The sequence below is a fragment of the Suncus etruscus genome, chromosome 13 (genome assembly GCF_024139225.1).
Source record: "Suncus etruscus isolate mSunEtr1 chromosome 13, mSunEtr1.pri.cur, whole genome shotgun sequence".
NCBI lineage: Eukaryota > Metazoa > Chordata > Mammalia > Eulipotyphla > Soricidae > Suncus > Suncus etruscus.
Genome location: NC_064860.1, coordinates 41,805,660 through 41,818,613, shown reverse-complemented (window position 1 = coordinate 41,818,613; position 12,954 = coordinate 41,805,660). Strand labels below are relative to the sequence as shown.

At 45.8% G+C, this 12,954-nt stretch overlaps 1 protein-coding gene across 1 annotated transcript in view; it reads left to right on the top strand.

The window, feature by feature from the left end:
* Nucleotides 1–726: 726 nt before the first annotated feature.
* Nucleotides 727–12,954, top strand: part of CLIC6 (chloride intracellular channel 6) — a 59,057-nt gene continuing 46,829 nt past the window's right edge. Inside the window, exon 1 of the mRNA XM_049785774.1 lies at nucleotides 727–1,981. Coding sequence (XP_049641731.1) covers nucleotides 980–1,981 — 1,002 coding nt within the window. The 5' untranslated portion in view covers nucleotides 727–979. The remainder of the gene's footprint in view (nucleotides 1,982–12,954) is intronic.

The window sequence follows — 12,954 nt, the reverse complement described above, 5'->3', positions numbered from 1 at the left end:
TTAATTTTTTTTATCTTTATTTATTTTTTATTTTTTTTTATCTGGCCCCTATTTTTATTTTTTGTTTGTTGTTTTTTTTTTTTTAATTTTGTGCCATATCCGGCGGTGCTCAGGGTTATTTATTCCTGGCTCTGCATTCAGGGGTCTTTCCTGGCGGTGCTGGTGTTCCCTATGGGATGCCAGGGATCGAACCCAGGTCTGCTCTGTGCAAGACAAATGCCTTCCTTACTGCGCTATCGCTCTGGCCCTTGCTTTAACTTTTTTTTTTTTTTAAGAGACTGGAGACATAGTACAGCATGTCGGGCTCTGTCCTGGCAAGAGGGTGACCAGGGGTCCATCCAGGCGCTTACGTGGAACCCTAAGTTCCAGCAGGAGTGACTCGTGTGCAAATGCTACAGCTAAAAGGCCAGGTAGATAACCGCTAATTCTCCACTCCTGGGGTCAAACGGGAATCAGTTGTATTGGGGGGTTTGATGGAAAGGTGCTGAATCTTAAAGCTGTTCCAGAAAACTACCAAGTCACCAGCAGAACCAGGATTTTTTCGCCCAAAGCTAGCAGGCCAGGAGAAAGCCTTTTCATTGGCCACGTTCTCACCCAGGCACCCCAATGTAGAGAGAGAGGGAGCACAAACTCCGCCCAAATCCCAGGGGGGCATGGAGTTAGCTCCAAGGACTTCGGGTCAACCCCAGGACTGCTGGCCAGGCGCTTCAAAGGGTGCAAGAGAAAATTGGCCCTCCCTAGCTTGGCACTGCCCTGGGCCGGCTCTTGCCTCCAGCCAACCGGGATTAGAATCGGAAACTCAAGGTCTGGGTGAGCAGGAGATGAAGAAGTCTGGGAGAAGCGTGAGCAGAGAAAGAGTCCAGCGAGTGTAAGCCCAGGAGAAGGGCCAGAGCGTTGGGGCGCAGCGGATTTTGTACTGTGCGCCCAGGACACCAAAAGGGGTGCCCGGCTCTGCGTCCAGGGACAGGGGTCTGCGGCCATGACCGAGGTTGCGGAGCCGAACGAGGGCGCCCGGGGTGCCCTAGGACCCCCTGACATGCCGGAGGTGCAGGTGGAAAGCTCAGAGGCAGCGCGCCCGGAGGCGGAGCTGGAAGAGGCGAGCGCGGGCGCAGCAGGGGCCCACGGGGGCGAGGGGACGGGCGCAGCCCCGACGGCTTCGGGGCCGGAGGAAGGAGGCGCTGAGGTGGACGGAGGCCTTCTTCGCAGGGCCAGTGACCCAGACTCCGCGGTGCCGGGAGCCGGGGGTACCCAGGGCGAGGCGGAGACGGACGAGCGCGCCCCGGAGGACGCGCAGGGGCCCCGGGGAGGAGAGGAGGTGCGGGGCGCAGAGCAGGTGGAAGAGGAGAGCCCCGGGCGTAGCGAGCAAGGCGGGGCCCCAGAGGAAGTTCAGGGGGAGCCCGGGGACCCCATAGCGGCGGTGGCGCAGGAGGAGGAGGAGGAGAAGGAGGAAGAGGAGGAGGAGAAAGAGAAGGAGCGCAGACCCGAGCAGGAGGCGAGCGGCGCTCCCGGGGCCGGGATGGACTCGGAGGAGTCCGCGGGGTTCGGCGGAGACACCACCGAGGGAATGCACCAGGAAAGCGAATTCGGGGACCGAGGCGATCCCAGTCCCCAGCCCCAAGACCAAGCAACCGAGGACGCGGGGTGCAGCCCCGGGGAGCCTTTGGGTGCAGCGGAGGAGGAGAGCGTGCAGGAGGAGGGCGCGGAGGGCGCGAGCGAGGACGGGGACCAGGGGGCACCCCCCGAGGAGACGCAGGAGGCAGAGCAGGGGGGTCTGGAGGGTCCTGGAGAGGAGGGGTCCCCCGAGGACAGCGGGGTTGTGGAGACGCCCGCAGTGGAGCCCCCCGAGGCTGCGGAGCCCGAGGTCAAGTTCAGCAACCACCTGGCCGAGGAACAGGCGCCGGTCAACGGGCCCCGCGCGGCCGGGGAGGCGCTAGAGGAGGGCGCGGCGGGCCTGGAGCACGATATCACCCTCTTCGTGAAGGTAACGCACTCGCCCCCGAGTTCTCCCCATGTCCTTCGACTCCTCCCCACCCCTCCAGGGGCGCACAAGTGCCGCGATGGTCCCGGGGAGCTTCCCATCCGGAGGCGACTTAACCGAGTGTGTGTGGTTGAAGGGCCAGAGAAGCCCAGAAAGTGGAAAATGTGCAGTAGCCTGGAAAAAAAAAATTTTTTTTAAAGAAAGAAACTTTCCCATGTCTTTAATATTAAAAGCGTATCTAAAATCTGATTCATGTTAGTGAAAAATCTCTACAAAACGCTCCAATTTAAAGGCTCAGTGGCAAAAATATATATACACATTATATCGAATAAAGGAGTTAATGTCCTGAAAATCTGTGGGATTGTTTTGGGAGAAGGGCACGCCTAGCAGTGCTCAGGGCTCACTCTGACTTGGCGTTTAGGCATTACTCCTGGGGGGCTCAAGGGACCATAGGTAGTGCCTGGGATCGAACATGCAAGGCAAATATCTTAACCCTATCTTTCTGACCCCTTTACTGAAATTTTTGTTTTGTGGTCATACCTAGTGATACTCAGGGGTTGTATGCTCCTGGCTCTCTTCGGGGATTATATGGGATGCAGGGGATCAAATCCTTGGTCGATCAAGTGCAAGGCCAATATCCTACCCACTGTGCTATCACTCTGTCCCCATCTGTCCTGTACATCCTTTTTTGGGGGCTGGAGGGGTGGGTCGGGGCTCCACTGGGCGGCACTCAGGGGTTACTCCTGACTCTGCATTCAGAAATCACTCCTGACAGGATGAGAAACCATATGGAAAGCCAGAGATTGTAGCCCAAGCCTGGTCACCCCAGGCAAGGCAAACACCATTCCCCTTGTGCTATTGCTACTGCCCTGTCATGTAAATCTTGCTTGCTCTCTATTTTAGAGGTTATTCAAGATTCAGTTTAAAGAGAAATGACAGGCCCTGAGGACTTTCAAAGCCATTTTTGCCCAAGGAGATCTTCAACATGATAAGTTTTTCTTTTTTCTTTTTTGGTGGGGAAAGCATTTTGAGGCTCAGATTTGGCCAATTCAATTAAGCCACCGATTTTTTTTTTTGGGGGTAGATTCTGAAAACCTTGATTTGGAAGGAAAGTGGAAGTTTAAATAGTATCATATTTAGGGATCATAGTAATTTTTATTGACTTTTATTTCAAGTTGCTGGGGATGAGGTTTGGGGAAGTTTTAGGTTAAAATAGACATTTCTGGGGCCTGAGTCACAGAACAGTAGGGGGTGTGCTTGCCTTGCATGCTGCCAACCTGGGTTGGATCCCCCTTCAAGAATGTATTCTTGGGCCCCGAGAGATAGCATAGTGGCGTTTGCCTTGCAAGCAGCCAATCCAGGACCAAAGGTGGTTGGTTCGAATCCCGGTGTCCCATATGGTCCCCCATGCCTGCCAGGAGCTATTTCTGAGCAGACAGCCAGGAGTAACCCCTGAGCACCGCCGGGTGTGACCCAAAAACCTAAAAAAAAAAAAAAGAATGTATTCTTGAGTGTGAGTGAGGGGTAACCTTGAGCCTTACTAGGTGTGACCCCAAAACCAATAAAATAAAAAAAAAAAGGCATTTCTACAAGTTATCAGAAACACCAGGGGCAAGGTCCAATGGAAGTTCCCAAGGTTTTTATTTATTTTTTTTTCTTTTTCTTTTTCTTTTTCTTAAGTCCTTTTGAGAAATTTCCTCTAGGCAGGGAAGGGGAAGATAATCGGGTAAAGAATGTACATTGCCCATTGATTGATAATCCTCCTCAAACATTTACAGGCCTGGAGGAGCCAGTTTGGTCTCAGAAACTCCTGGACTGAAATGTCAGCCAGTCCTAATGAGCAGAACAAGAAATGTCCCCTCCTCGGAGAACACCTGAATGTCATACACATCACTATGGGACCAAGGAGTTGGGGGAGGAAAAGGACTGGTGTATCTTAGCAAATGGGACGGTTCTGAGCAGCTGCAAGGTCAAACTTTGGGACATTTTCAGATGGTGTATATCGGGCTATCTAGCCCTGGAAGGCAGGAATCCTGCAAAATCAAACCCTATAATTATCCGTTGAAGTCACCAATCTTGAGGGTATCCATCTGGTGCTGTTGTGGATCAGAAAACTCTTAATCTGGTTTAAGAAATCCCCCACAGCTCTGATTTCAAGTGGTTTCAGGATTCCTGCATCATTTATCCTCTTGTAATAGTTTTTTTGTTTGTTTGTTTTGGGCCCACACCCAGTGGTGCTCTGGGGTTACTCCTGGCTCTAATTCAGAAGTTGCTCCTGGTGCCGGGAATCGAACCAGAGGGAATCCAAACCAGAGTCTGTCTAAGGGTTGGACACGTTCAAGGCAAATGCCCCACTGCTGTGCTATCCCTCCAGTCCCCTCTTGTTAACAGTTTTGAAATATAATAAAAGCTTTGAAATAGTCCTCCTCATTTCCATGCCTTGCACTCTAGTTCTTCCGCACTAGCAAATGGATGAGGTTGGAAATGAGATGGTAGCCTGTGTTAGATCACAGGCTACCTGTCTATTTTTCTTTTTTTAAAATTTATGGTACAATTTCAGTTGAACCCATGTTCCCTTGCCAGCCAAAAGGTTTTTGTGATATTAGCTGTGTCTCCTGGGTAACTTTTGGGTATCACAATTGACATCCATTGTGTTGTCATGCCAGATGTATTGCTTCTTCCCTGCCTTGCCCTTTTTTGGTGTGTGTTGTATCTTCTGCTTGAATGAATTTTCATCTCCCTGTCTAGTTATTTGGGACTGGCCAAGACTCAGGGTGGACATCATTTTCTCTAAACAGTGTTATTCAGTCCCAGTCTGGGTTGAAACTCCATTTGTTGGTCTCTTCCCTGGACTATGTGAAATCCATCCTTAGATCAACCTCTTGTGCATATATCCAGAGAAGAAATAGGCTAGCATGTGTGACTCCATGCAGTATGGTCTTGGGGGGGGGGTTGGTGGTGGTGTCAAGAATATGGTTCTAGAAAGAGCTCAAACCTTTTCTGATCTGGTACATTCTTGGCATATGAACTTTGTGGCAAGCTTTTGTTGCTTTGAGTACAATGAAGACAAACAATAGTACCCTGTGAGGTTGATGCGAGGATTTAAGAGCTGAGAGAAAATAACTAAGAATAATAGCTGGCTTGAAAAATGTATTGGGTAAATGTGAGGTGGTTTTATTTGTTTTCTGTCCTTTGTTTTGAGTCACACCCAGCGATGCTCAGGGGTTACTCCTGATTCCACTCAGGTCTCATTCCTGCCAGGTTTGAGGGACCATATGGGATACTGTGGATCAAACCCAGGTTTGGCACATACAGCCTGTACCCCTCCCTTTAAAAATAGTTTTTTGGGCCACTGACTCTGCTCAGGGGATTGATTACTCCTGATGGTGGTGCTCAGGGCATTTTATGTGATGCTGAGGGTAGAACCAGTATTGGCTTCATGCAAGGCAAGTGTTGTACCCCTGTATTATCTCATCAACCCATGATTGTGAGATTTTATGGGTACATCTGCTCCATACCCATAAACTTAAATTGATTTTGCACCAAGCCATCTCATTTCCCACCATTCACTGCCTTTTTTTTTCCACTGCAAATCCCAATATTCCTCATTCTGTGGATAATAACACTAGAAAAATGAAAGCAAGTGATCTCAGATTCTGCTTGTGAATAGAATGTGTAGGTAGAGGTAATAGGCACATTATAAATTATGTCCAGAATGTTTTATTCTGATGTCTAGTTTGAGGTTGTTATTGTCCCCCAACCTTGGTTTATTTTTTCCTAAAGAAATAAACAGATATGCAGACAGATTAATTTTTCAGGCAACAACTGCTTGATACATTTGAGGGTATTTGAAAATGCTTCCCAGAAATTGGTACGCCATTTTTTTCTCACTTTATTTTTTACACCACTGCTAAATTTTCTCTCTTTTGAATTTTGGGCCACACTCAGTGGTGCTCAGTGGTTACTCCTAGCTCTGCTCAGAAATCACTCCTGGGGCCCGGAGAGATAGCACAGCGGCATTTGCCTTGCAAGCAGTCGTTCCAGGACCAAAGGTGGTTGATTCGAATCCCGGTGTCCCATATGGCCCCCCGTGCCTGCCAGGAGCTATTTCTGAGCAGACAGCCAGGAGTAACCCCCGAGCAACGCCGGGTGTGGCCCAAAAACCAAAAACAAACAAACAAACAAACAAACAAAAAAACCCCCAAAAAACGAAATCACTCCTGGCAGGCTCAGGGGAGCACTTGGGATGTCTGGGATTGAACCCAGGTTGGTCGCATGCAAGGCAGACACTCTCCCACTGTGCTATAGCTCCAGCAGTCTTTTTCTCTTTTCTTTCTCTTTGGGTCAGCAAGAGATGGAATCTCTCTTTAGCTCTTCTGCATTCTCTTTTAAAAGCAAATGACTTGAGAGTGAAAAATCAAGTAAAATTTTATCTTTCAAATGATAATACTTGGTTTGAAACAGGAATAGATTTGTTTCCCTTTTTAAGGCTCCTTTTAGTTCTATTGGAATTCTGTATTTGAGAGCAGGCAGATCACTTCCCAAGTTTCATCAGCATCTCTGGACAAGTGTATTCAAGAGGACATGCTGTCTGAGTATAGAATGCACAGAACCAGTCCCTAAGGAGAGAACTAGAATGTTCTTACAAACACCTATTCCAACCTCATTGTGATGCAATGCCTTATGCTGATAATCAGTGCATTACAATCATTGCTTTCTGTATTTGCTTGTTTTGGGGCCACACTTAGCTGTGCTCAGGAATTACTCCTGGTGGGTTCTACAGGACCATATTGTGGTGCCAGGATTAAATCTGGGTCAATCACATGCCAGGCAAGTGCCTAACCTGCTATCCTATCTCTTTGGCTCTTTTTATTTAAATAATATTGAATTATCTTATTCTTTCCTATTTTAATAATTTTCTAGTTTAATAATATTTTCTATTTGTGAACTTTCAACATTTTTTTTGCTTGTTTATTTGGGCCACACCTGGCTCTATTCAGGGGTTACTCCTGGCTCTTTGCTCAGAAATCACTCTGGCAGGCTCTGGGGATCATATGGGATGCTGGGGATTGAACCCAGGATCATCCTGTGTCAGCTGCACAAGGCAATCACCTTACCACTGTATTATCACTCCAACTCCAACTTTCAACTTTTGTTTCTTTACACTTTTAAAAATATAGCCAACGGTTACATATCTAGCAGATATGTATCTAGTATATATCTATCTAGTATATGTTACAGATATATATAATATATGTTACAACCAGTAAAATATATTAATAACATGCTTCAAATTGCAGCCATTTTGGCATGTGGTTTTTGTCCATCCTTGTGAGAATTGTCATTTATTGATCTGCTTTTTCGGTAGGTATTATATAGATAGGAAGATATTCTGGGCTGTAGAGGAGCCAAAAAGCTATAGAACCAGCCAAGAAATTCTTTCTTGAATTAATTGCTGATCCTGATAAATTTGAGACTGGCTTTTCACAAGCAACATTAATTACTTATCATTCAATTATTTATCATCAATGTTGCATTATTTTAGGTTTTGGGGCCACACTTAACATGTTCAAGAGTTATTCCTAGCTCTGCTCAGGCATCAGTCCTGGCGGTGCTCGGGATACCATATTGGAAGCCAGGGAAATTGAACCCAGATTGACTATGTGCAAGACAAACACCCAACCTGCTGTACTACAGAAAATATAATTAATTAGATTCTTTTGTACCTATAACAACAAAGGGTAGCAACACAATAACATGATCAGATGATAAAATATAAACTTCATTGGTGAAGGAAGAATCTCAGGTCTGTGAGCAAGGAAGCTTCTTTGATGGGTTTGACGCTTTGAACTACTTTGTAAAGTTTGGTGTAGGATTCAGGGGTACTGAGATGGACTTCCTAGAGAAATTCAAAAGCCAAAGAGTCAGTTATTCTAAATTCTAAGAATTTCTAAAATGATATTTTGGAGCCCAAACCTCTTACTATTTCTTTGACTGGAATACTGTTTATTGGTCCTTGATCTGGAAAACTTGCATTTTTATCTCATGTGGCTTTTCCAGAAAAGTGGAATAGGTGACAGAATGAATAAAATCTTAAGATAAATACATGGTTTTAATAAATACAATCACTTAAAATTGCCTCTTTAAAGACATGCATAAACACATGCATGCTTTTCCACATGGCCTTGTGTGCATGCATTCATATACACATGTGGAATAAAAATGTGCCCCAGGGGCTGGCGTGGTGGCACTAGAGGTAAGGTGTCTGCCTTTCCAGTGCTAGCCTAGGACGGACCGCGGTTTCATCCCCCAGCGTCCCATATGGTCCCCCAAGCCAGGAGCGACCTCTGAGCATCACCGGGTGTGGCCCCACCCCCCAAATGTGCCCCAGCCATTGATTCCTGCAGCCAGCAGACTGTGATTCTGTCTATTTTGCCAGCAGAGATCGTGACTGAGACCTGTTTTGTGGGGTTTTGTCTTAGAAGTTCAAAAGGGTGATGCTATTTGATTGTATACATTTTTTTGAGGGGTGGTTAGAGCTTTCTTTGTGCTCAAAACTTGTGATGATGTTTGGAAAGCCTACATCTGATGCTTGGGGACTACAGGTGTGAGTATCTCCAGGTCTGGCTCCAAAACCTAAGTTGGAACTGTGGTTGGCTGCGTGCAAGGCAAGTGCTTTAACTCTTGGACTGTCTCTATGGACTTCAGGAGGTTTTTTTTGTTTGTTTTTGGGCCACACTTGGCTGCACTCAGGAGTTATTCCTAGCTCTGCACTCCAAAATTGCTTCTGGCAGACTTGAGGGATTCTATATGGGATACTAGGGATTGATTGAACCTGGGCAGGCTGTGTGCAAGGCAAACACCCCATCTGCTGTATCATTCTCTAGCCCTCCCTCTTTGATGTTTCTGGTCACGTGACTACAAGTGACAGGGCTCACCAGGATAGGATCCAGGTACAAATTGCTACACATGTACATTCGCACATGCCTGGCAGTCACATTGTTAGTGCCCATTAGTACCTCACCAGGCATTGTGGTGGGTCCATGGCAGGCGCTTGGCAAGTGATTTTTCTCGTGGTGATGGGCCTTTAGCCATACATGGACATAATTGTCTTGAAGGAGGGTCAGCGCATAAGAACCTGGACTGTTCACAATCCCAATCTGGTGTGCTTAGAAAAAGGTAAAAGATACCTGTCCATGAGCAGGGACCTAAGACTCTGGGATCCCCACAGAGCTGTGGGAATTCATAGCTTTGCCTCTGGCTCATCTGTTCCTGTCCTCAGCTGTCCTGAGGCCATTTGCTCTGAATTCTGGGGAGCAAGTGAGCTCTTGCATCTCCCCATTGAGCATGAGCTCACCATTGGCTGCTCTGCTCTGCATCCATGGGGGCTCTTGGCCAGCTCATTTTCAAACTCATCTACAAACTCAGATCTCCTATTCCTGGGACATCCGAAGACCCAACCTAAGTCTTGGAAAACCCTACAGTGGCTCCTATAAATCTATAATCCAACCCTTTTATGCATAGAGAGAAATAACACAGAGTCTTAGTTGAAGGAATCGGTATAATCCAAAGTTCCATCCAGGCTTTGGGTTCCACTTGGGTCCTAGTGCTCAGAGATGACTCTTAGGGCTTCACCTGCTCTGTGTCCAGAGGGAGGGGGATTGGGGATACAGGGCTAATGAAGCAGACCTGACAGTGACACATACCTCCCAACACTTGCAGAAGACTAGGACTGAGCATGTATGATACGGTAAAGCAGAGAGACCTGGAGCTTTTCCACTGTTCCCCACCCCCACAAGTGAATTAGAAGCACCCCCTTATCCTGAATTAAGTCTGGTAAAATGGAACAGAGTGAAAAACTGAACAGGAGGCTAGGGGAACATATGATTGAGCACCTACATCAACACAGGGTTCATTGACACATGACTCTTGAGCTTATGGTATTTGGTGAGATCAGACAACAGAACATGTTCAGTATACTAATGCCCTCAAATGTTTCTAGAATAGGCTTTGCACTAGCCATTCTTTGAGTTCCTTCAAAGAAGACAAAGTCTCTGGTTGTCGTGGAGATTTATTTTCTTTAAATTTTTTTTTTGGGTCACACCCGGCAGTGCTCAGGGGTTATTTCTGGCTCCAGGCTCAGAAATTGCTCCTGGCAGGCATGGGGGACCATATGGGGCACCGGGATTCAAACCGATGACCTCCTGCATGAAAGGCAAACGCCTTACCTCCATGCTATCTCTCCGGCCCCTGAGATTTATTTTCTGCTGAATTCCTCATTTTCCATCGCTGATAGCCCCCGTTCGCCTTGCTCCTTTGCCAGCAGAGTCAATACTCAGTCTGGCTCTGTGTCGATATTCTTGGGTGAGATAGTTTCTCCATAAGGTACCTTCATGGGGAGAGAGTCTTCAGTTCTGCAGGAAATGTCTGCTGCTGCCCCCTTGATGGAAAAGTTTTCGGCATTCTTGATTATATCTGTTCTCAGGAGCTTGGAGAATAGTGGAGTTAGCATGCTTGCTTTGTACGCAACTGATTCTAATTCCATCCTTGGCATCACATTTGGTCCTCTGAGCATTGCTGGATACAACAATAAAAACTCCTGTGTACCAAGAGGGTCGTCTGGGTAATCCTTGGTACTGTAGGGCCCTTCCATTAAATTTTCTGTTGAAGAATTGTCAGGAGGGGCTTCTGATCCCTGTTCCCAAATAGATCTAATTTCATTCATACTTTGGGGCTAGATGCTTTGCTCATGGCAATGGAAATTTTATTTAACAAAGACAAAAGGGGAACTTGAATAAGGAATCAGCAATGCCTGAAATAGTAAGAAGATTAAACTATGTGTATGATCCAAAACTCTGATCCATGCTTTGTAGTTCAAATGAGTTCTATGTATATGGTTAGAAATGTGCTTTGGGAGCTGGAGAGATAACACAGCGGCATTTGCCTTGCAAGTAGTCGATCCAGGACCTAAGGTGATTGGTTCGAATCCTGGCATCCCATATGGTCCCCTGTGCCTGCCAGGAGCTATTTCTGAGCAGATACCCAGGAGTAATCCCTGAGCACTGATGGGTGTGGCCCAAAATCTAAAAAAAAAAAAAAAAATCTTTTGCCTAAAAAGTCATAGTCTTGATTTAGGTATAGTTGAAGTAAAGAGATTAGACATATTTGTGCATAATTTGATGATTTCCACTTTATAGGATTCTTTTGTGAAATGCACTTCTTCTTTTGTGAAATAATTTGAAAAAAAAATCAAATTATTAGGATAATAGAGACTGGATCCATTGTACCATGGATAAAGTATTTTGCCTTGCGTATGGTTAATACACAATCAATCCCTGGAAACCTCTGGATTCCCTGAATACTCTTTACTACATTATTTCTTTGACCTTGAATTTCTTTTTTGAGTGGAGAAAATAGCCTTTAAATTAATGTCAGACACTTACTAGAGCCTGGGTTTGAGGATTTCTCTAAGCATAAAATAATGATGCTTCACTTACATACAATGAATGAGGAATAAATGCTGATCGATATATCCAGTGTATGATAGTATAAGACTTTTTTTATTAAATAATACTGAAAAAATTTAAAATTAAAACAAACAATTCTCCTCCTTCCAGAAAGCCCTGTATACTCATAGTTTCTCCATGTTAGGGCTCAGGGGGCTACATAACTCAAGAATATTTGTCTGAGAGGTTGGTCAGTCTGTGTTCTTCTCTGAAGACAGATGTGGGTGAGTGGATTCATTTCCCTTCTAGGAGGAGGACTCTTGTGTCTGTTACAAGAAATTCCATTCCTCACCGTTCCTCTAAAGAGCTGTTTTGAGTTGTATCTATTCAGGACATACCACTTGCCTTTTCCTAGAGCAGAGACCCCAGAGAGAAGATACTCAGATGTGTTTGATAATTCTAGTCTCTGAGGATATATACTGTCATTCACCAAGCCTTCCCTGTAAGAAGAGTGCCTTTTTTATTTCCACCATTAAAAAAGATCATCAAATGATTTGTGGACATTTATATTTTTTAATGCTACACCAACCTCTCCCTCCTGCCATATCTATATTTTAAGGAAGCTGTTTGAGATTAATATTGGAGTAATTTACCCTTTTGGTCTAGGCTTATATGCTTATGCTTTCTATTTTTTTTTTTTTTGGTTTTTTTTTTTTTTTTTTGGGCCACACCCTGTGAGGCTCAGGGGTTACTCCTGGCTATGCGCTCAGAAGTTGCTCCTGGCTTCTTAGGGGACCATATGGGACGCCGGGGGATCGAACCGCGGTTCGTCCTAGGCTAGCGCAGGCAAGGCAGGCACCTTACCTCCAGCGCCACCGCCCGGCCCCCTATTTTTTTTTTTTTTTTGTCACACCCAGCAGCACTTAGGGCTTACTCTTGGCTCTGTGCTCAGAAATCGCTCCTAGCTGGCTTGGGGATCATATGAGATGCCGGGTTGTGAACTGGGGTCCATCCTGTGTTGGCCATGTGCAGGGCAAACACCTTACCACTGTGCTATTGCTCTGGCCCCTAATTGATGCTTTCTGAATGAAGAGCATTGGGTACTTTGGTTTCCATATTTTGTTCTTTATTTATCGGTCTTCTTAGATATTATTCCTTCCTTGTACCCGTGTCCTCTAAACTTCTTTGAAAATGACACAGTGGGATATAAACAAACATAGTAGGAGAATAACAACTGTCCAAAGAGCATGAAAACTGGTTTTCAGTTGGAAGGGGACAATGTGACATTGGAGGAGAGGACTAGTCACTCTGGAGAACAGGAGGCAGAAAGGAGGTATAAAGTGCCTACCACAGAGGCAGGCTGAGGGGTGGGAAATGGAGGGAAACTGGTGATATTGGTGGATGGAAACAGACACTGGTGAAGAGACTGGTGTTGGAATATTGTATGCCTGAAACTCAACTATGAAGAACTTGGTAATTGTAATTCATGGTGATTCAATTTTTAAAAATGACATTGTTTTGGATTGATGA